Source organism: Cygnus olor, chromosome 4 (assembly GCF_009769625.2).
Source record: "Cygnus olor isolate bCygOlo1 chromosome 4, bCygOlo1.pri.v2, whole genome shotgun sequence".
Lineage (NCBI taxonomy): Eukaryota > Metazoa > Chordata > Aves > Anseriformes > Anatidae > Cygnus > Cygnus olor.
Genome location: NC_049172.1, coordinates 7080911 through 7106129, shown reverse-complemented (window position 1 = coordinate 7106129; position 25219 = coordinate 7080911). Strand labels below are relative to the sequence as shown.

At 39.0% G+C, this 25219-nt stretch overlaps 1 protein-coding gene across 3 annotated transcripts in view; it reads right to left on the bottom strand.

Annotated features, from left to right (window-relative positions):
- Positions 1-7818: 7818 nt before the first annotated feature.
- The window catches only part of PPP3CA (protein phosphatase 3 catalytic subunit alpha), a 197717-nt gene continuing 180316 nt past the window's right edge, over positions 7819-25219 (bottom strand). For 2 of the 3 annotated variants that reach the window (XM_040554880.1, XM_040554882.1), the window contains exons 11-14: positions 19708-19792; positions 15464-15561; positions 12759-12788; positions 7819-9567 (exon numbers count right to left, since the gene is read on the bottom strand). In XM_040554880.1, the coding sequence (XP_040410814.1) occupies positions 9374-9567; positions 12759-12788; positions 15464-15561; positions 19708-19792 (407 nt within the window). In that variant the 3' untranslated portion in view covers positions 7819-9373. The remainder of the gene's footprint in view (positions 9568-12758; positions 12789-15463; positions 15562-19707; positions 19793-25219) is intronic. The other variant, XM_040554881.1, reaches the window with a different exon arrangement.

Here is a 25219-nt window from a genome sequence, read left to right as displayed (position 1 = left end):
ACCTGCCTGTTGGCTTGGGCTCCTCTGTAGCACATCGCCACGTACACAGGGTAATTTATAGCACATTGCTCCAGCTGCATTAAGTGGAATACAGGCAGGAAGCGCCTGCGTGGCCACTGCAGTGGAACAGCAAGAAAAATAATAATATTACACAGACACATGCTTTTCAGCCCAAAAGCTCTGTTTGCTGGGCTGTGGTCTGGTTCCCAAAAAATTTTTAGCTTAGGCAGATCCAATCTAAAGAGCTGAAAAAAATATCATATTCTCTCTCTCTCTAAAACATCAGTGTTTTATATGTGTGTGTATATATATATATATATAATATATATATATATATTTATCCATCCTTGCAGCACCTTGTGCTGATGCTAAATTCACACTCCTGATTAAGCTGTGAGGAGCCTTAGCTGGGAGTAATTCCTACACTGTAGGTACAAAGGTTAAGTCGGGTTAACTGTGTTTAAAAACAGCAATAAAAGCACAACCCATAGGAAGAAGGAAAAAAAATAAATAAATTCCATGGATAGTTTTGCCCAAATCTTTGTACTCCAGGACCGGCAGAGGCACAACGATGCCAAAGACCAACCCAGCAAGGAATCCCCAGCGGTGCACAGCACTTGCGTGCTCTGTAAGTAGTGCGTGGGTATCTGTATTGTAATGGATATCCATGCCTTAATAGAATAATATGTTAGACCGAGTAGCACATATTCTCACTCCTCATGGAAGACCAGCACAGGGGAGCTCTTTCACAAGGGCGAACCCCCTCAAGCCTTGGAGAAGCCACCCCTGACCCAGGCGGTTTAACAGAGAACGCATCACTTGGCAGCCAGCAGCCCCGCCACGGCAGGCATGGGAGCCGGGAAGCTGCAAGAATCATAACTGCGATTACACAAATCTTTCCCCCTTCGGGAAAGCTCTTGCCCAAAGCTCCTGGCAGGAGTTTTGCAGACCCATGCCCTTGCCCAGGCATGGGAAAGGATCCTCATCTCTGAAGCAGAAAAGGTCTGCCCTGAGGGCAACTGGGACATGTTCTCCAGTCTTGGGGGAGAAAGGGTATGTTTAGCATGCAGGATTGCTTCAGACTGTCCTCAGCTCCCGTCCCTCACTGCCCGTCTCCTCCAAATCTCGGTCCCTGCAGATGCCATTTGCTCTGACAGCTCAGCGGTGTTTCAGCCGCCGCCGAGCCCTCCCTGCAGCTGGGCTTTCTGGGGACAGGAATCCCCCTGCCCTCCCCAGAGCACCTGTGAGTCATGGAGGAGGTTATTTCTGGATGGAGCTTTCTGGACTTGGGGAATCGCTGCCACGCCAGCGCCCAGCTGCACTTTCAAGAGGTGCATTGTTTGGCCAGCCTCGCAAATCTATTTCCATATGAAAGCACCCGCATGAATCGCTCCTCATAAGAAAAAGCTGTGGAAGTGAAATGGGCAAGAAAAATGGTTTGCTGGGAGATAAGGAAGGGAAAACTGACAGTTACTTTTTCTCCTTTGTAATTAAATAGCCACGTGGAGTCAGAAAAGACCACAAGAAGCCCCCCTTTCTCCCTTCCTGACCCGATCCCTTTTGTGCTTCTCCCCACCAGCTCCTCGGGAAGGATCTGCACTACCACTTACTAACGCCAACCTACTTCTGGGGCAATGTCAGCACTTCTCACTACATATATGAAAACTTTTGTTACCAACATTATTTCCTCATCTCAGGAGGAAAAAAAAAAAAAGACATTTTCCTGCAACTCATCCTCTCCCTGCAAATATCAGTGTATTCCAAAGGAGCACAAATTGTTAATAGGAATAAAAAACTGGAACTGATCAGCCACTAGTGTTGCTCCTAAAGTTTGGGCCAGTCTTTGTGGAATTCACCAAGTTGTTTTTTTTGTTTGTTTTCCTCACCTCTGAGATCACGTGAAGGGCTACTGCACACTAGCATATTGCTACTGTGAGGCATCACCTTAACGTCCTTACGACAATTCCCACTGTCCCTAACTTGATTCTGATGCCCATACGGCACTGTAGCAAATAGCCACCCCCTCGCACATTTTGGTCAGCAGTTCCCCTCAAAATTTTCTTTAAAGCTTTGCATATGATTACACTCAGACCAATGAGCCTGCAGTTGCTCCTTATTTATATATCCTTCTGTACTTACATACTCTGCAAGTATATTTTCAAAATACACCACCCACTCAGAGAAGTGTTAAAGAGCACTGCCATTTGACCATTAAGCATATGTGGTATTTCTGTTGCAGCTTCAGGAGAGAAACTATTGCATTTTCCTGGAAAAAAGAGCATTAAACGCTGAATTTGCCTGTGCCTTGATTCTGGTAGTTCTTGTTTCCATATCCTAAATTTCATCCTTGGCTCTTCTTCCATGGTCCTTTAGCCAATACATTTACTTTAAATCTTTCCCTTACCCTTATTGCATCATTTCCCTTCTTTATACCTTGCTCTTCCTATTTAAGGGTCTGGAAAAGTTCTGTGCTGCTTTTTGACCACGATCAGCAAAGAAACTTAGCTGGACTCATGCTGATTTTCACTGTATTCTTAGACTTTTCTGGCAATCCACAGCTTGCTTGGCTGCCAGGTCATTTTTCCAAACACAAAACAGTGCCACCTCTTACTGATTCTGTGACTACAATTTGAAGACTTTTGTCTGCTGTTTTATCTGAGATTAACAGCGTCCAAATATTGCTAACCAATGCCTATCCATCAGTTCTTGTGCTAGGAATTAGCCTTCCAGAGAGACAGAACTTCTGGTGCTACTTTCTCTCTCTAACATCATGACAGGCATGATGTGGTGGATTTGGGTATGGCTTGTAAAGTTGCCGTTCTTCTATTTCTCCCCCAGCAAGTGAAAGCAAAGCAAGCACAGGCAGAACTGAGTTGTGTCTTCACTTCACAGCCCACCGTGCCACCAAACCACATCAGGGAACCAGCTCTGTAAGCTGTACTTGCCTCACCTCTTGGCAGCAAAGCCGTGCCTCTTTTCCCTTCTGATTCTGCTTGTTCCTTCTCTTCTGTCTCCCCAGCAGTGAGATGGTCCCTGCTCTCACCATCCAGCTCTTACCCAGTGTCCTCTGCCTTTGCCATGGTCCTGTCTCTGGCTCCACAGTCCAAGGTTACAGGACTTCCTCAGACTTTTGCCTAAATGTCAGCTCTGCAGCCGTATTTCAGCTCAGCTGGAGCGTCAGCCCGATATTCCCTTCAGAAGGCACTTTCTTCTCATTTCAGAAAAATGCAGTCCAAGTGCAAAGCTTATTAAATAAGCACAGAAAGCAATAAACCACCAACTGGCAGATAAACAAATTACCTTCTCCTCAGGCAACCTCCTTGGAAGGTTACTTCTCTGTCCCCAGGGAGGCACAAGATCTCTCATTTATCTCATATCCTGATAATACTCGCAAATCTGCACTATAATAATGACTGTATACAAATCACATGCTTCAGGGCTTCATCCATTTGCCTGCTGAATCCAAGAAGGGACTGTTTCCCTCAGTAAAGCATTGGCCAGACTTCTTCACCTTCTGAAGCCCTGAGGACCAGCAGTAGGTGGGACACAATGCATGACAGAACTGTACTGAGATGGTGAAGTGGATCCCTTTGCACTGATACCTATCTGGACGATCTGTGATCCAATTTATTATCAGATTTGTCAATAAATACTATTCCTGGTCTTCCACTGTTCTCTCAGACCAGTGAGGCCTTCATTTTCTTACCTTCTTCAATCTGTATCTCAGTACACCCCTGCTCTGCTACTGCAGTATACCTCTGCTTCCCCTGTTTTCTGATATACAGCTCTCCTCATTCTGACTTCCAAAGCTGGAAATGTCTTCTTCTGTCTTAAATTACTGGTACCAACATACGTGATCAGCATTTAATAGTATACAATGGAAACCAGGCAGGTAATTTAACTTTACCATGAAGGTGTTAAGGGACGGGAGCCTCTGACTTATGAGGAGAGATGGAACTATTCAGTCTAGAGCAAAGGAGGCTCAGCGTGGACTCATCAATGTGTATAAATACCTGATGCCAGGAGTAAAGAAGGGGGAGCCAGGCTCTGCTCAGTGGGACCCCATGACAGGACAAGAGACAATGGACACAAACTCAAGTACAGGGTATTAAATGCAAGAAAAAGCTTTTTGTTGCTGTTTTATTTCCCTGAGAGGTTGTGGAGTTTCCCTTCTCAGATGCCCAGAACCCAATTAGACACGGCCCTGATCAGCCCGCTCCAGCACTGCGTGAGCGGTTGAATTGGTCTGGACCACCTCATCTCTTCTGACCTAAAGCTGTGAAATTATTCTGAGTCACAATGTTCAGCTGCTCACACAAAGCAAAAAGAGACTATTAAATACCCAGATGCTGAGAAAAACAGGTTTGCTTGATCGCATAATGGCTGTCTGCATTGACTATGTCTGAAATGACCAGCTCTTGCTCAAGTTTTTCTGCTGTAAAAATGGCCCAGCTGGGAACACAGCCCCGAACCTCCAGCAAACAGGCACACAAGACTCCATCCAAACGGGAGGAGGAGGCCTCGGTGAGCCCCAGCACAGCTAGTGATGGCCTGTGACAAAGGAGTAGGCACTGTCACCTCTTCCACCATGCTTGTAGACTTGTCACTGGTGGCAAAGCCAGTCCTTTAGCATTTTCTTGGCGAAGTTGTGTTACCAAAAACAAGCTTTTGAACAAGGATGACAGAGCCGAGCCAGCCCCTCCTCCCTTTGCAGGCTTGTGTCAGAGCAGAGTACTGCCCAGAGCACGCAGTTATCCTTCAGCTTGATGAAACATGATGTCCTGTATAAAACTGAAACTGCCCCCAAGTTATTTTAACAAAACAGAAATAAATCAAAGCCTCATAAACCATATATTTTAAAATACTTAGCGGGCTTGATACTGCAAAGTCAGCTCAGCAAGACTAATAAAACCCAATCTCTACCTCCATCAAATCCTCCTCCTTTGTGTCCCCCATGGGGACGAGTACAGTCCTCTGTATTTTCACACACATGCGAACATACACATATGAACACATGCAAACTGGCACATTTTTTCTAAACCTTTCAAGTTCCAGAAACTTCATCCTTTTGCACACTGAAAATGGACTTTTTTTTTTAATGAAGAATTAAACACCCTCCCAAAAACAACTGAGAAAGTGATCTGCAAACTATTTTCAAAACAGCTGCTTTGGTGCCTTTTTTTTTTTTTTTTTTTTTTACATTTGAAATAACTGATTCTCACATCCCTCTCTTTGTGAAAAAGTGGGACGATTCATAGATCTGACTAATCTGAGCAACAGTACCTTGAAAAAGACGGGAAACAGATTTCTAAAAACTAAAAGTATGAATTCAGTTTGAACCTAAAAAGTGTCCCTGAAGTTTCACTGTGAACTCCACCCTCTCACCAAAAACAAATCTGAAGCTATGGAAGAGAGAGATCAAGTCTATACTAACAAGCAGCTCTTTTCTGACCTCAATTTAGCTGGCCAGGTTCTCAGGAGAATTATGCCTAAACTGCTTTGGAGGTTGCAGACAAATCTCTGTCGGCAATAAAAAAGGGAGTAAAAGAAAACACTGAAAGAGTTTGTGCCTGTGTGTGACAGCTGGCAGTTATGATACAACCTTAAGCAGGTTTGACTCTAGCACAATTTGGGGGAAACCCTGGACAATAATCAAGATTGTCTCCTTCGAAGAACATACACTAAAAGCTTACACACTTGATAGCTGTTGAAAAGGAAAATTATCGTCGTGCAGAAAATATAATACACGTATCCAATATACCATATCCCACAGTGGAAACCTAGAAATTAAAAAAATAATAATCCAGTAAATCCTGATGTAGATACCAATGATGCAAAGAAACCTGTAAAGGGAGATGTACTTCAGTGTGTGGCATTTCACTGAGTTAGACCATCCAAAATTCAGCCTTCAGTGGCACCATGGTTTTTCTTCAAATTCATCTTTGGCTCTTTCTGTAGCAGGAAAAAGGACGGCTGGAAGAAATGGGATGCCCTGGAAAGAGATGACTTTTGAAAAATGGTTTTATCCTTTTAGAACATTTAATTATGGAGTAGAATACCCCTCAGAGCTCACCCAGAACCTGCCCCACGTTAGGAGAGTGGGACCCAGTCCTGCAGAGCTGGGCCATCTTACCTGGACCCATGGGAAACTGCTATTTCATATGCTCAGGACATTTTCTATTCTTCCAAGACAGAAAAAGTTAAATAAATGTATATATTTCCTTACTGACCACACAGAATTTGTACATTTCCTGATGCAGTACTCAGCCTGGGCTCCCTTGCTTACTCTTAAGCTCTTGAGCAACTGCAGAAGGCATTTGCAAACCCACTGCTGATTTTTAGCTTTGATAGTTTGGGTTAAGCTGACTGATTGAGAGGTCTAAGCAACACCACCACTGCTGATGGAAAAGCTCCTTTCTTCCTATTAAATTGAGTTAGGCAACTGCCAGGGCCCGAGTTAAACGAATCCAGACAACATTTTGCACTGACAAACAACTTGGCTTTATGTTGCACAAACTAGCTGCTGAGTGCTAGCTCAGACATCTCTACAGAAAAACTCACACAAGGTAACCTACAGTTGTTCAGCTAGCACGTCCCTAGGACTGATTTGACAAATAATCACTCAGTTTTACCATTACTTTTTCCAGAGACCATTTTCATTCACCAGATGAGCAGTTCCACCGATCAGATGAATAGTTAGACCCTGCATGTCTCCCCTTTGTGTTTTATTTCTATATAAGCCTAAATAAAACTTTAAATCTAAAATTAATCCAACTTCGTAGCCATGGATATTATGAATTCACTGTATTTTTGCCACCATTCCTACCTTGCCAAAAATAACAAGACAGAGCTAAAGTGGGAAGAACACATAAGAAAACAGGCACCAGGCCAACATTTAATAATGCTACCTGAAAGGAAGACTAAAGCAATACCCACGTTGTCACACCGTTTGGCATTTTCCATCACTTCTTCACAGGATGATGGACTGTGGAAGGATGCTGAGCACAGTCAGGGAGAAAATGAGAAAAAAAACACAGAGCTTTGATAATTCATCTCTGACTAAAAGACAGCATTTGAAATCTGATACTGAAAAGCATCGATTTTTTTTTTCTTTTCCTAAAGGAACATTGCAAATGATACTAATTCACCTTTTCAAATACAGGAAGAGAGCTGGCTAGGAACATTTGTGAGGTCTGTCCATACCATTTCCTTGTTTCCACAGAGGGTGGGATGCTAGTCACATACTGTAATTACATCTTCATAATTCACAAGTCACAATGGAAAAAGAGGAACCTGTATTTGAACTGGAATTTTCTCTCTGCCGTGAGAGCCTAAGATGAATCTTTCTGCTACCAATTCCAAGCTTTCTCTGTCAGTTTAGATTTCCAGGTATGAATCATCTATATTTGTTTCTAATAAAAAAGTCTGCAACAACATTGGGGGGATAGAAAAGCAAATTACAATCACAGGGCACTGTAGATGAGAGAGCAAAGCACACAGAAAGCACACAATTTCTTGTGCACTCTATTAGTGGGATACATTCTACTCATTTCAGAGAAAAAACACCTTTTTAACTAGAACTTGGGGGAAAAAAATCAGACATACAGGGAATTTGCAGAAGCAGCGTTCAGTAGCTTAGTACAGCTAGGTAATAAATGCATTTTTCTTAGTAAAGAACTGACCTTGAACTGTGAAACGTGTCCTTCTTCCTTTACACAGATGGTCTCCACTTGTTCAAAAGCAAAAGAGAGCAACAAACGCACGTACGTGTGCGCACACTTCTGTGATTTAGTCAGCAAGAAAGGGAAGAGCACTTACGTTCATGCACATTTTTATTGAGTAGTAATATAAAATGCTTCTTTCATTGTTACAAGTGCATGCTTTTGATTGCCAACATTTCGAAGTCAAATTACAAAGGCAAGGCTGTAGGCTGTAGTGAATTACTTGGGCACTTATACAATTGTTAAAAAATATCAATGGACTGTTGTTTTGTTTCTTTTTCTTTTTTAGAATGAACCAGTCGAAACCCGTAACTGATATACAAAGGGAAAAAAGTGAAAAAATTACACATTTTGTGGCACATGACAGAACATAACAAAATGACCAAACCATTATGACATTAACAGTTATCATGCATTTAGAATTTCACATGTAACTACAAACTTATTTAAATTTCACAAGGTTTGCTAAACATGCTACCCATCTATATGTGCACTGACAAGCTTATGTTAAAAACTTTAAGAATACTCTCCCCTTAGATTTTTCAAAGCTTTTTTTTCGATTACAAAATTTCAAAGGCATTAAGCATTTTTTTTAGAGAATATAAAGTACGCCAGTATACATACATTTCCAGTATAAGTCAGACCACTAAGCGCATTACAGTCCCATACAGGCCTATACAGCCATTTTTTTCTTAAAAAACATGCATAGGCAGATTTTTACAGAATATAGATGCTTTTCACTGCACTTAATATGGTGTCTTGTTCACTATACTTAAAAATGCACCACTCATAAATATTTAAATTCAGCAAGCCACAACCAAGACTTGATTTACCAAAAAAAAAAAAAAAAAGAAAACCCCCCAAACCAAACCCCCCCTAAATATAAACAGCAAAAAAAGATAATTGTTATCATTATTCCAGTTTTTTTTTTAAAACAAAGAAAAGGATAATCGCTGCCAAATTAGTAAGATAAGTGTTATATTTAAAGAAGGGCATTGAAGCACACTAAAGAAACCTGAGGTAAGCATAATCTGTACAAAATTAAACTGTCTCTCTCTCACTCTCTCTCTCTTTCTCTCTCTCTTTTTTTGGCATTTTAAACAAATTTCCAACATTCTTTTTTTTTCTTTTTTTCTATATTTTTTAAGACTGCCTAATTTATTTCATAGCCATTGTCTGACAAGAGTAGCAAAACATTATCAATAAATAGTCCTTATTTAGTTTGTACATTTTGTTAAAAATGTTTTGATGTTGTCCATGTTTAGTGCTGCAACTGTAAACGTACAATAGTTAGTAAGAAATTAAACAAAGTTTTCATGTCCAGTAACATAACAAAAGGCCTTTCAGTAACATATCTAGAAGTTCCCAATGCAGTAGGAAAACATGTTCATTCCCCTAACTTTGCAATATATACCAGCATTAGCTTTCATTTTTCTACAAGCATTTTAAAGGCATATCCAAAGGAGGTGTCTATCCCCCACCCCCCTCCCACCAAATTAAAGTTTACGATCTCTTCGTAGATGATTTTGTAAACTGAATCCAACACCTGGCCCCCAGAGCAAGTAAGCTATTATCAGAGGCAAGAACATCCAACTGCTGATGTGCAGCAACCCCATCGCGCCCTGCAGCTCAACCCCCCGCCCAGGAAGTGGTCACTGAATATTGCTGCTATTACTGCCGTTGCTGTCAGTGCCATTAGTCTCTGTGGAGATTGCCTTGTTGATGGAGTTAAGGTTGGCATCAGATGGCACATCTCTGCGCGGAGGCATTCGCTCATTAATTCGATCTAAGCCTTTGGCCTCTTCGAAGCTAGTGATCTTATGCTGGGGTGAAAATCCTTTGATAGCTAAATAAAGGATTATTAAAAAGTACAATTAGCAACGTAGAACTCTTGGCAGTTTTTCCCCCAACTCAGCAATGTCCTTCTTTGCGAAGAAGGCAATGAGAAGATCTGACAACACCACGGACTCCTTACCGTATGCAGAAAGAGCTGGGGGCAAGCCACCACCGTCTCTTGCAACCCAACCCAACTATGTTTTTCAAACAAGACCAGCTTCCACTACTTTGCTGTCCTCTGAGGCTCAGCTTAAAGTACTAAGAGGCTGCTGTGATGCTCCGGTCTGTAAGTCGGAACAATGCTTAGGGCAAGCAGTGACCCGGTGAGGTGGCTTTGGTTGTCACGGCCTACAGCCTGAAAAACGTTAGGCCTCTCCATAACATCCTTACTCAGGGAAAACTCCCCTTTGATTTTCAAAGCCCACACAAAATCTGGAAGCACTGGCCAGTTACAAACAGTGATGATGTGATGTGGCCAGTCTTCACGTTAAAGCTATAGGGCATTTGGGCTGACCCTATAACAGCTTGGCCTAGGGTCTCAGTGCAGGCGAGCCACTTGCCGGTCAGTCACTCCCCAACCTCCCTGGACTCTAAAAAGCAGTTTGAGTCAAACAGCAGTAATGCCGTGCAACGCAGATGAGGGCTATCGTTATTTTGTCATATCGGTACAACTGAACTTTGAGAATAAATTCACAAAGGACCAAAGTTCCAACTGAATTTGAGGACTTTTGAACGGCAGCAGCACCGATGAGGCCACATTGACCTCAGAAGGCAGCCGCAGGCTCAGGAATGTATTCACAGAGTGTGATTTATTTATTTATTTATTTTCTTTGATTGATGAGTTTAAGATATTTAGATTTAAAGCAAAAGAGAAAAAAGCACTGTAGGCAAACAGCAGCTCACAGCTCCATAGCAAATTTGTAATAGCCTTCTGTGTGCTTTTCTCTTATCTACACCAAATCCGTGTGCTGTACTTCCAGAACGCTGGTTGCACTTTTGTTATGCCTCTATCTTAACATGCCATATAGCAGAAATGGTGTGTTAGTACCAGGAAACTGCAAACTCCCTGGGTAGAAAAGTGGTAGGGGAGTTTCAAAGATCAAATTCAATATTCTTTCCCACCTTTTACCTTCTCCCCTCTCTTCCCTAAAGTACCCCTCATCTCCTTCCAATATGAAGTCCCAATTCTGTACAAGCTTGTACTTCTGCTAACCAAAAAAACAGCAAACAAAACCAAACCCCCCAGACCTCCAAACATCCCTGGTACCAATCTACCACTCCTTGCATTTTGTGGGGAGTGAGAAAAGCATTTTCATGCTGATATTTTTGCCAACCATTCCTGTGAAAATGGATAGATCCTGTTTGCCTCAGGATTTAGTTCCGTAACCAGTTTCACAAATGTTATATTGGAACTTTGAAGTGCATGGTTTTAACATGTATCATACTTTAACTTAGAAAAACAACAACAACAACATAATGGTGATTAGTCAAGTGAGCAGGGATGGAGCAGTGAAAACAGAACAGGCCCTATGATAAGTTTTTTCAAGTACTTTTTCTTTATCGTCTATCACAAAAATGAAGATGTCTAACAAGCACCCAGGCCAATCCCTTAAAGCAACAGTTTAATGGATGGCCATGTTGAAGCTGAAACAGTTGCTGTGTTCTGGAGCTTGCAAGTAGCACAGCCCAGTTGGAATTACAGGTATGGAGCACCTGGTGTCATCATGCCCTGAATCAAACTGCAGAGGGACAATTAGAAAAGGACGAAACATTTTCTCCATCGTTAGCTTCGTCTGTGTAGACTAGTCGTTATGACTATGGTTACGTGCCTAACTAGCGAGGATGGCAAATCAAGAATTAACTTGAAGAGTGCGTATTCCTGGAACAGGATCATGTTCAACCAATTGTATTTCAAGCAGACACATTATCATCTGTAATACTGAAGAAGGTGCTCTGCTGTAGTTGCTGGTCAGACAACGAGTATTAGCAGTTTACATTGAGAGTATACTAAACACAACACATAGTCACAGAAAATCACAGAAAACAGCCAAACTGTCAACGAGAATGCACACTGCAGATTAGAGATTGCCGATAGGAATAGATAATTCCAACATAAATAGCAGCTTACTCACTGCTATTTAGAAAGCAGTTGTATTTTCTCTTACTTATTTGTTCTAGAATCTTATTCACTGCTTTACAAAAATCAAAAACAAATTCAACTGGCCAAAAGGGCACATCTCACCAACAGACAGCAATCATCAGATTTTATTTTTTTTTAAATTAACTAAAAAAATACCCGCAGAAAATTTGAGAGGGGCAAGAACAAAATACAACTGAAGAATTTTGTTTTAAAGGGGAATTATGAAAATTCTTCTTCCAAAACTTTATAATGCTGAATGAATATTGTACATCTGTACTGCAATATGTAATTACTTAGGTCTTAGCTGTGTAGTTAAAAATTGCTTAGGGGTTAAATTAGAGGTCTGTCAATAAAGCACCATAGCTTTTGATACTAAACACTCAGAAACCTTCTGAGGCAGCCATTCTCTTTATGTTTGTAGCTAAAATGGTGCTAGTGTTAGTGGTTGCTCTAATGTAAATATCCAGTGTGTAAACTGCCACTACCAGAGGAAACAGACGTCTTACAGACAAATGTGTCATGTTGTTTTACTTAAAGAGAAACAAACATGCTGAACTTTAACAAAAGACCAATAAAAATTTTTCAATAGTGACCTAAAAGTAAAAGAAAAAACAAACTGAAAAAAAGAAAAAAACAACAAAAAATATTTAAAAAAGTTGTGTGTTTTCCTTGACCAGAGATTGCTGAGAATGATTAGAGGCAGAGCCAGCCTTTAGCGTACAGCTTTGGAGCTATGTGTCACAGAGTATTTATGAGCTGCTGCCGAGTTATGTCCCTTGAGATCCAAGTCCCCTGATCTCCTACTGTGGCATTACTCAGTGCTTGGTTCAACATACAGGAAGAATTCCAACATGATTGTAACTTTCAGAAAGAAAAAACAGACAACAACAACAACAAAAAAAATACATTTTCCCCTTTAAAGCAATTACATTTTGGTTAATACCGAGCCACAATTGTTAGCCCAACACCCACACAATCTGTACAAGCTACAGCAAAATGAATACACCCAGCAGAGCCCTTATCTGTTGTAGCACCAACAGAAAGGGGACTGGCCAATTTACCTTCATCAGCCTCAATAGCCTCAACAGTTGCTGAAGAGAAGAAAGGGGTAGCAAAACGAATGAGAAAAATGAGCAGAGGATTTTAACTCTAAGAACAAGTCAGTGAATAGCAAAGGAGCTAACACACTAATGTTACTGTAAGTGCTGGATTTTGGCAAAACAGACACACACAGGAATGCTACACAAAAACAATAAATTGCAGATTGAATTAAGCTACAGTTTGTTTTGAAGCAGAAAGATTCACAAAGTTCATAAACGCATATTTGAATAGTTTTCTTTTGACTCAAAAAAAAAAAAAACTTAAAAAATGAAAATGTCTTCCATATCGTATATCTGACCTGCAATGTTTATTGTATAATTCTCACAGTTTTAAATAAGAGTGGTTTGATTTGCTCTGTCAAAAGAGAACAAAAAATGGCATAAAGCCATCACACAAAATTCATACCACTTACAAAGTCAGCTTGAAAAGTATTCACTGCTGGTACAGGGCAAAAGAACCACATCTGCAACTTCTAAGAAAGTTTTTTCTCTCTCCTGACTAAAAGAAACCTCCCCACAACATGGGAAAGAGTTTGCTCAGAGAGCTTTTTTCTTTGCTTGCAATCTCACTCAGTCTGCTCCATCGGTAAGCATCCTTTATGGCAACCTAATCTTTGAAAATAAAATTCTTTTAATGTTTTCAATTGATGGACATAGATACCATATTGAAAACCCTTGGGCCCCCAGAATTGCGAAGCCTGGTCAGAGAGAGAAAATTTTGTAATCAGGAGATTGCTGCAGTGTTACGAATACACCGTATGTTACCACTGTTTTGAAAACTTCATTGTTCTTAAAAAACATAGCCTTCATTTGAATTCTAACCATCAGTTCTGGTTTCAATTTGTTTCTACAGTAGTCAGAGATTTAGAAGCTGAAGCAAATCAGCAAATGTGATCTAATACAGCACTGCTATTGTTAAATATTTAAAGAAATTTTGATTTTCAAGAATTTTGCTGGTGTAGAGAATAGCTCAAGAAGCAGTTTTTTTTTGTTGTTTTTTTTAGGAATTTCTCTTTTTATCTTATTTTTCTCCACAGAGAAGCTTTTTTGCCCTCCAATGGATTGAGATCAATATTAAAAGATACATACCGTTATCTTGCTGCATGGGGAAATTAGAGAAGCTAATCCACATGCATCAAGGTAATCTTATGCCTCTCAAGCTACAGAGCAAGAGAGATGGCAAAAATCAAGGAACTAAACCAATACAAGCATAAAAGAAAAGGAAACATGACAACTACGATGAGAAACTAAAATGAATAACCAGATCCAAACCAGCACTGACACATTAGGGAAAAAAAAAAAAAAAAGACAGCTAAGATGCATTACTTCCACAGAACATACTACTCATATTTTCTGTTAAAACACGTAACAATGTGTGCTTAACAGAAACTATGTAAATTTCGGATTTAGTGAATGAGGTACTACGTGTTAACCAATGCAGGAGCTTGTGTATAGTAATGTTTTACTATGCTAGAATACTGCAGTATGAGGAGATATTACTTTCAGTCATGGTAAACAAGAAGTGTAGGCAATTTTCTCCAATTCATTTCAATTCCTAATATTTTGCTAGGGCAACAATAGCAGTTTTCCTGGACAAAATTTTCTGACAAACATAAAGCAACTATACAGTGAAAAGCCTAGATAACAAACGCGACCCTGTGGAATCATATTGCAGCATTTTCAAAGCAGAACGTTACTATGTCTGTAACACACAAGTTGTCAAAAAAGAAAAAAGGGAAGGAAAAAAGGGGAAACAAAAGTTTACCACAGAATACCTGAATCTTCTAGGTAAGAAAAGAGACAGTAAAGGGGAAAAAATACAGAGAAAAGAATGCTCCAGGAAGGAAATAATAAAATCAGAGGCTGAGACTCTGTTAAGATTATAAAACATTTCTATTTCTAACATCTACTGCCAATAGAACCTCAGTAAGTGAGAGACATTCTTGCGTGCCTGGTATATACGGTACAGTAATACACACAGAAAAAAGGAGAGCTTATAGTAGTAAATTAAATACTTTGCAGCTCCTCATCCCACAAGGAATATTTCATCAAAGGCAGACTTACAGATTTCCTGTAACAAAAAGCACTTGGTATAAAACTGAACTGACAATCTGTATTGTGTTTGTGCGCAAGGCAAACACAGTGTTTGTAAGAGCCTCCCTTCACTTTGGTTTAAATCAGAATGTGAAATTGTTCTCATGCTGTCACCTAGAATTGCTAGAAGATAAAATCTACTTCTAGAACTATTTTCATTGGTGATTCTCTGTGAGGAAGAACAAATCAGATAAAATAAGAGTTTGAGTGTCATTATCTAAGCTGAATCTTCTGTACTCAGTGTATCAAAAGCTGCTCTTGAGAAAAATAAAAGACTACTATGAACTGTGGAAAGAGTGCACTTCACATGTGATGCTGATCTACCATTCTGAACAGTTGATTCTCAGGGACTTTTTTTCTCTCCTTCTTTGAAAATCAGTGGTACGTAATAAGTCTTAAGAAATGGCCTTACGTGAACTGCTCCAAATGCTCCAGTACAGCAAGCCATCTGTTTTATTCTGTCCTTTATTTATTTATTTCTGAGAAGAGTGTGGTTATTTTCCTTGGGTTCTCCAGTTAAAAATCAATTGTTACTTTTACACATAATGACACACAGAGGCAAACATGCTTACCGCTTTGCAGTGTTTGTTTTCCTCCAGAGAGCACACCACTGGGCAGCATTCCTGTTGGAGTCAGACCTTTCAGCGTCAGCACACTTTCACTCTCTTCTCTGCAGAAGAAAAAATATAGCAAAATCATTGTTTTTTGTGTTGATTTATTTTTTTCCACCCAAAAAATACAGAAAGCGTTCTAGCTACACCTCATGCTACACCTGTCCTGCAATAATTTATCTCCTATCTCCTTACCAGGAAATAGAGAATCTTCTGTTGGTGCAGTTCCAGCATTGATGCAGTTTCCCCTCACAACATTTGGGATTTCTCCTTTATATATGTAAGTACTTCACCTTGGCACCACACAATACACAGACTCCCCCTATAGCAACAGTATAACCTGCATCTATCAAACAGCGTATGCAAATACACACATTGGAATACAGTGCTGAAACCACAAACTTGAAAGGAGGAAGACCAAAGGAGCAGTTATTGCCAACAATATATTTAAATCTGTCTTAGTAGTTGATTCTTGGATCACACAATAAGTTGTTGTTTTGTTTTTGTCTATGCTAGCACTAAGATGCATTATTTATTATTGATCATCAGCCACTTAAAAAAAAAAGAGCTAGAAACTCATTAAAATTAATGAGCACTTTCAACCTTGCTAGTACTCTTATAGTTTTGTATGCTGAAAATGATACAGGATTTAAGGAAAATATTTTAGGAAATATAAATATGTTTTACAGGTCCCCAAATACATATAGTTTTCAATATATGCCAGGAGGAATACAACAGCTCTATCCAGACAAAGTTACATACAGCCTTCTGCAAGCACTGTAATGCTGATGACATACTTTCTCAGCAGCAAAATTGACCCCAATTCTTTAAGAGAAGAATATTTTGAAATGTTTTACTTTGAAATATATAGTGACATTAAACTGGAGGAAGCAAACACAAAGGCAGAATTTAGTTCCGCATTCACTCGAGGATAATGTGGTTTTGTCTATCAAAATTGTCTCTCAACAATTCTAGCACATACAATTTTCTTTAGACCTCTACATGTCCTGAATTAATCATGTATTTCAAACTACTCTTGTTTATCTATGACATATACTCTTCAAGTTCCATTTTTAGTTTGAAAATGTTTCTTCTTGTAGACATACTTTTCCTAGTGTAAAAGTCAAAATTAGACTGTGACTGTTTTCAAGCTGCCCAGGCAATTAGAACTAAAGCAATAGCCCAATATTGCCTGAACTAACAGGGTATTGTAACGCCACTACAGAGTGTGACACGTTAAAAGATTTGCTTGCTCTTGATTATTTGCCTCTACAAGAAAATGTAGAATCTGCATTTTCAATTCAATCAATTTCTTCTCTTTTTTGAATTAAACTGCAGTATCACTTTTAGCTTCACCTTCAAAGGAAATGTTTATCCATTGTATTTTTTATTATCTTTAAAATACATGTCCCCAACGAATCTCTGATTTGATCTCAACAAACTTTAAAGACTTTTAGCTAGCCTTCAGTGTTCTTAATTTTGTATTTCACCTCCTTTATTTAATTTTTTAAAATAAAAATGAACTGATTAAGTATTTTATTTGCTTCCCCCCTGTCTAGATACATCCATAGAAAAGCTAGACTGGAAAATACAAAGTTACAGAGAGGCAATGACAGAGAATCACAAGGTCTTCCACTGAGCTTAAGTCTTATGGCTTTCTTATGGCTTTTCCTTGAAAAGCTCATCTACAACCTTTGAAACTGAATATAGTGCTTTTTTGATACCTAATTTTGAGATGGAAGTGGCTGAAATGATCTCAGATATGAGCTTTATATTCAGGTTACATTTAAAACATATCTCAAGGGAGGTGGCCATTCTGGCTCAGAGAAGAGAGTCCTTTGAATGCGGTCAGATCAGGTGAAGATTATTTGGAAAAGCTTTTCAAGAATTAGTGAAACAGGTTTCACAGAACAGCAATGACAATCAGGAACCTCAAAGATTTCTGAAATATGTTGTTTTAGATGACAGTGTCACCTCAGTCTTTGTAGGGTTATACACCGTTATCAAACACTCGGGTGTTAAATGTGGACTGTGCTGGCAAGACTGAAAAAATAATCCAGGCTATTCTGTAGGAATAGTACTTGGAGGATTAACCTCACGTAATTTTATCTGTGTAGAAGTCTAGCATCAATTTGAGGAGAATCAACCTTTACCAGGCAAGAGAATAGGTACACCCAATGGTGGCTGGAATGAAGTGGCACTCATCTACCTGGAAGACTGGTCAGCAAAATTGTCCATTTGATGTACCTGTTTATCTGCCTATTATACCCGACCACAGTGAGGGTGTGCTATATTTGCTGGTTAAAGTTAAGGGAGAACAAATATACTCTTTGTATTCACTCCATCCTGCAAAGTTTTAAGGCCCATCAGTATCAAAAAAAATCTATCCAAGACTCAGCAGCTTCAGTGAGCGAACCACTGGCTTCTCTACCAGATACAGTCCATTCTGGGCTTCTGGAGATGTTGGGATGCATGTAGTAGTGGTAAGAAAAAAAAAAGTCTCATGAAACACTGAGATAAATTAGGCTGATTTTCAGGAAAAGATAAAGCCTGATTTCCATTAGTACCTCAAAACATTACACTGATTTTCATGAAATAATTTAAGAGAGCTCCAAGCTTCAAATGGTGCTAGTATCCTGAGCTATGAGGCTCGTGCATGTCACTTAAAACAGGGCACAAACAAGAATTACACTGTATTCTTACTCCATGCATGAAATGATTCCTGCCCCACGGTTCCTTCTGAAAGTCTTTGACATATAGGTGATGAGAATCATTGGCAAATTATCAAAAAAAACAAAAACATCAGCTGACCATCAAATTCCAGACCCTTCTGTTTCTGCATATTAAAGGCCAGGTTTCTGTTAAATTCATCCTATATTTCAAAATGCAATCCAGAGCAAAATACAGTGGGGATCCAAAAGCTACAGTTCAAGGGCATGGGGAAAGCCAGGTTTCCCAAACTTTGTTTGCTCAACTATCACCAGAGAAAAATAATTGTGCTGTTTTATGAAGGTGGTTACAATGTCAGCTCCAGGCTCTCTGCCAGATTTAATACAGAGGAACAGGTGGAAACATTTGATTGCTCCCCCATCTTGTTTAGGGAAAAGGCATTATGCCAACTTTTAAAAAATTATTTATTTTTATTTTTTTATGGGTACCACTGAACTGATAGTTCGCATATAACAGTTTTGGAACCCCAGGTATAAGGTTCTCCAACTCAGTATGCAATTTAAAGCTGTGCTGCTGCACTCCGTAACGCACAGGTGAACTGCTGTGTCCATGAGAAGCCCCAGTGAAAACCTGCCCAAGGTGCATGCTCCAGGAGAGTCTCAAAACAAAAAAATTTCTAAGTTTCATCTGAAATCAAGAACGTATTCTTGAAGTAACTATTTTTATTCCCTTCTCTTATATCAATCATAACTATCATACCAATACATTAAAAAAATTAAACACCCCAAAAACCCAAACCTCAATTTTATACCAACTGTAGAAGCCATAAACTGACTACAGCAGAGCAACATACAATTTCCTGGAAAAATTCCCTCTGCTGAAAGGGAGGAAGAACTGTATTTTCTATATTTAGACCTCAGCACAGTACAGCATGTTTTCTATTCTACTCAGAGACATCAAATGGAAAGTTCTAAACATTGGCTAGCAATTAGTTACTCATGTTCATGTGTTTGGGGGAGTGCAGCTGAAGGTAATGAGTTGCTGTTGTTTGCGCTGATTTCCTGGATTTTTAGTTAAATGACCCTAATGCTTTCATATTTAATCATCTTTACTCGTGGCTGTAGCAATAACTATAGGTGACAGTGGTTCAGCTGGCTTCCTTTTTAATGGGATGTTATGTGGAAGATGCTCTCTCTCCATTTAACTCTTGCCTCACAGTTAGAAGCTAAAAGAGTTAACTTGCACACCTGGACAGAAAAGGACTTCAGAAAAGGGTAATTGCAATTTTCTTTGCTGATGTCTTTTGTCTGTCTGTTGGTTTCAAGTTCAGCAAAAACACTGAGGAAGATTTTTCAGAGCCATAATAAACAACAGCACTGTCTAAATAAAACAGTCTTTAAAAGGTTCCAGCAAAGCTCAGTTGGGTGGTAGATTAAAATATTAAGTTTGCTGTTTGATGAACAGTAGAGCTCTAAGTAATCATTAAAAGCTGTCCTTTAACAGAAAATAAAAGAACAACAACAAAAAAACCTTACCTTAGCACTGAGAAAACTCTAGCCATTTTTCCTATTGCTCTTATCTTGTTCCTTATAACCTCCTTTCGAGCAGCAGCTGTTGCTCCTACGGAAAATACATTAAAAATAGTTACAGAGACTTGTAAATAATACATCACTGTTCTGAACTCTAAGTAAAAGAAACATCATTTTTATACTTCAGTTTGCCAAACTAAGCCATATCTGCTCTCAGAGCCAAAAATATTTTTTTATTACTTACAACTCAAGACTAATCACTTTTGAACAATCTAGTTATTAGCAACTTTACAGTTGCAATCCTTCTTCTGCTACACATTAAACCAGCATGTTTTTCATCAATATATTCTAATTTTCCATTTAAAAAACATTTTCAGAGATCAAACTCTTTTGAAAACAAGTTACTTCGAAAATTGTCAAAATGTCAAAAGATATTCAACATGAACAGTGTTCAAACCATGAAGTTAAAAAAAAGTGGGATTTTAAAAACTATTTCTTAAACTTGCTATTTCAAGTGAAAAATAATCATGTTTCACTTAATTTTCTACAAAAGGGATTGGGGTACATTTAAGGCCAAGAGGATCCTAATACATCTTTCACATCCCTAGCTGAAAAGCTTTTAAAAGGTTATGAAACCTAAAAGACAGAGCCCTGAAAACCAGCATGATAACGTAAGGATAGTGTTGGCTGGTAGTAATTGACAGATTTCTTTAGATAAAACTTTCTTTTCATCATGCTATAGCCTGCTCAAACTTACAATTACTCTCAAATTTATGAACTCACAAAATACATTGCCTTAAAAACATCATACACTGTAACAGTGACTGTAGTTCAGCTGATTTTGCATGTGTAATTGCTACCAACAATATTATATATGTATAAAAAAAGAAAACCACCTTAATGGGGAAAACCTATAATCGTAGAACTAAGTTATCAGAACTACCCATTTCTTTTAACAAGGAAAAGTAAAACACTCTACAAGAAAATGCCACAGTATACTAAGTAAACAGCTTCACTTAATTATCAAAACCATAACCACATACATCCAAAAGTTCTCCCCAAAGCATTATTAACAAAAGGTGACCTCGGCTCATATGGATGCTGACAGCTCCTACCTCAGAGGTTCAAGAGCGCAACTAGAAAAATACCACACCAAGATACTACTTCCTTCTTTGCTGTGCCAGAATTCAATGGCAAAATGAAAATTCCTATCTTCAGTTCCTAGGAAAGCCCTCCGTTTTATTAAGCAGAATCCATTGTAGAAGCTAAAATAGCAGAAAGAGCCAAAAATCAGGGAGCCAGAGCAGCAGCAGAGATGTGCCGCAGAGGAGCAAGGTGCTGCTGAATGCCAGTGATGGATGGAGTAGGTGAAGAGCAGCAGAAAACATGGGGCCTTGCCATGCAGGCCTTCTTTCACTATATTTAAAACATGAAGTGACCTCAGACAGAAGGGGTTGGAAGGAAACACTGGCTCCAGCCATTTGGCAGAGCGCAGGAGAGGTCCGATAGTGCAATGCAGGAGATTTGTTGGGTACTTCTCAGGGCCAACTGTAAGATAATTCTCATCGTTGTGGTTTTCTCCACACTTCTCTGCTGATGGCAGCCCCATGGTTCCACTATCAAGCGCTGTTACTTCCCCTACTGCAAATCTCTCAATTACAATTACACTCATAACAGCTTGAGACAACTCCTGGAAACACAAGGATTGCTTAATGCTATTTACCAGCTGACTAGGTGGTCTGGCTGATACTCTGGCATTTTAGAAGAGGTGAAAAGGATGTATTTTTTTTTTCCTGTGCTTGGATTTCAAAACAAATAACAATCCTTTGCAAAACTTTCAAAACTGAAAATAACTCAAACTCTAGAGCTGTTCAAAAGAAGGCTAAATAACCTGAAGAACAAATATCACAGGTAACAACACAATATCTTGGGATGAATCACACTGCAACTCTTAATATCATGGTGGAGAGCAAGTTCAACCCCTTAACAGAACAAGGGATATTTTATAAAATGGGAGCTTGATAGACGCACAAAGAATTTTGCAGAGCTCTTTGTACACTTGCACGTCCCCAGCCAGCCTGCATACAAATGGGGACACATGAACTACCTTGCATGCACCCGCAGCTACCACAATCTGCATGCTGAAATGCTGGTAACTCTATGCTTACACACTGGTATATCTTCATCCATGTGTCAAGGAGCACAAACTAACTGTCTTATAATCATGCATGCTACTTTTGCCTTTCCATCTCTTGGGGCAGCTATTAAATGTGTTATTTCCAGACATTTCTAACTGTTGTTCTAACCTGCCTGAATTAAGAGTCCATTTCTTGAAGTTCAAACTGAAAGAAACTATGCTTAGAACAATGTCTTTCAAATAGAAGGCTAGTTTGGGGCATAAATGCATCATTCTAGATGATAAAGAGTGGGAGAAAGGGCTGTAATTCATCTGTAACTGAATTATATCTAAACCTATTAGTAAGAGCTTAATGAAAAATTTAATTTAAACAGCAACAGGTTCATCAGGAAATAGAGGGGATACATTCCTACCTCAGTTCCTAGAATCTCACGAGGCCACTGAAACCACAAGGTATGTAAGACAAGGTTTTCATCCCTTTTTTTCCCCCCACGAAAGCATTAAAACACAACTTGTACTTTCTTTCAGGTCTCACTACTCCTTTATTACAAGCCCACACTGTTCTAGTTGATCTTATAAGTACTTTTGACCTTTTTCCAACCAGTGTTTAATTTCTAGAAGAGTTGAGAACTGGAAACCAGGAATATAATTTATTACTGAAGTAAAATACAATGCTCTACCCACAAATGAAAAATAAGAAATAAAACCACCCTCAATCATAAAACAGAGCAGGCTCAGAACGACTACTTTATTTCTCATCAATACATATACTTTACTAAAAGATACACTAAAAGATTTCTGTCTCTATTGAATTCCCTAATTTATAATAGATCTGTGTTATTTTTTTTTAATGTTCACTGCTCAATTATTGGTAATGATTTTATTTATCCTTATTTTTTAAGAAAACTTTATGTGCTAAATAATGCACCTACTATTGCCACGTGACATTGCCCTGCTACTTTTGACTCAATGCTGCTAACCTGATAATATCTGGATTCCCTAATTATATATACACAAAACTTAGACTCATGTTTCAAGTGCGTCTACTCTATTTTCATATTCGGAAATTCACCATTATGGAAAATCTTTATGAATTACTTCAGCTACACTTAAACATACATGTATATGAAAGTAAATAGGTCATAACTTGAGAACTGACTATGGGTAAAATGGTTAATTTTCATGTCGGCAAACATTGTCGAATATCCCCATATATACTTTTAAAAACAAACTATTCTTTCAATACCTTAAACCCTATTTGCATGAAGAGAACTAAAATAAACAAAGCAAAAAAGTGTTATGAACACAATCACGGTTAAAATTGGACAAATATGGGGGGGGATGTAGAATAAAAGCTTTGAACCTTACTTCAGAAATTTAACAAGTTCTATTGGAGCTCAGATTTGTAGCATCTAAGCAAGTATTTTGCAAGCTGGATATGTAGGACTTAGGTAAAATGTAATTTAGACCTTCAGATTAAGAAGTAGAACAATGAAAAAAGACGGTAAACTCTGAAAATATTCTGAGAGGTAGGATTGAATGGATAGATAATACTGATTAAAAAACAACAAAAAATAAATCTCTCAATGATATCCTAATATATTATGTATGATCTAATTAAGCATTAGGAAAATGATATGAAAGCAAATTAATTAAACTTAAGCCTTCCAATTTAATACCTTTCTTCTGTGCATAAATGGGATCTTCTTATGAATTCCAAAGGGGGGGAAAGAAAAAGATCAGTGATGTTTGCAGAATGAAAACAAAAAATAATAAAGAACATTTGACAACATCAATGGAAACGCAATGTTTAAGTAAAGTCTGAAAAACAGAAAAGAAACAAGTTAGGCAGGGAACATCCAAAAGGAAAGAAACAGATTGAGAACTATGGGGAAAAAAGAAAAAAAATAAACAACCGTTTTCAGGTTAAAGACTTGTTAGTAGATTTGTAGGAAACTAACATGCAGGCAGATCAGCGTGTAAGCTTAGCCTTGGTGCTATGATCTCTTGAATGCATATTTTCTTCTACATTATTGCAGCTGCTTTGATAAGGCTCAATCACTTCTCAAAAACAGCAGATATTAAAAGATCTCCATCCCTCATCCCACACTCCATTTGGGGGTGTGCCTGCCTGATGACGCCTCTTTTTCTTAGAGTGATCAAGCTGATTCTTCCAGTTTATTTACATCTGATATCCGAAAGAATTGCTTACTATCACAGACGTATGCTGCCTCTACCAAAATCAGTGTTACCTAGGGTACCCATGCATTTGTCAGAATCATCCAGCAGCTTACAGTTAGCAAATCCAAGCGGCTACAAGGTACTGCATTTTAAAATCAGCTATTTTTGAGAGCAAGATGAGAGCAACCCTCAGAGCCCTGGCACAATTCCACCATAAGAAGTGTTTTGGGGACATGGGTTGTCTAGTGCATACTACTAGGCCGGTTCAAATGCGGAGCACACCGATGTGCTGTATTGGCTGTTGTGAAAAAGATTTTGGGTATGGAACAACTAGACCCCACCAGGAAAAAATAAAAATGCCATTAAAATGCCCCTCTGCTACTAATTCACAGAGGGGAGGTATGCATTGCTGCCCAACGTTGCTGCTTTGCAGGAAGAACAAGAGTAATACAGTGAAAAATAACCTCCTTGTCTTTCCTAGCTAAAAATTAACTTATTCAAAAGCTAAGTCTATCCTGTCTGCCTAGCTAGCATCATGAACGCTCTGATCAAGGCATTGGTAAGTGACCATGACCTAAAGACAAAGGCTTGACTTTTAGTTGATCAGTCTCCGTGTTAGTTGCTGCAGAGCTTTCCTGGGTGTAGTTTATTGCACTGAAGACCTGTGGAAACTCACGTGCTGCTGTTCATATTGGAACCAGGTTACGATCAACAGCACACGTTTGACATGGTAATTCAGTTTAGTCTCAGACTACAGCACTTTGCTGCGGAAGCTGTGTTCCAACCGAGGAATAAATGCTGCACCTAGTGTTATGCCAGTAGCTTTTTCCGCAAGAAGGCTGTGAGCTACGATGTTGAAGGCAATACAGAAATTAACGCAGGTAATTTAGAAGTGCCTTTATGCCAAATCATGACAGCGATGCATACAAAGCAAGGAGAGCATTTGTGTCAAGTTGTCTATTACATTATTGCACACTTTTAATTAGCAGCTTCGTTTTTCAATCAAATGCATGAGGCCAGAAATGTTACTAATTAAAATAAACCAGGATTCTGACTACATGCTGGCTGGATACAAGTATTTGTAGCTCCTGTTGCTAAGCAATACGTTTGATGCACAAACCACTAGCTAATGTTCACCTAAGACATTTTTTACTGGATCCGATTATGTTGCAACCACCGTAGTGAACAGGAAAGAAAAGG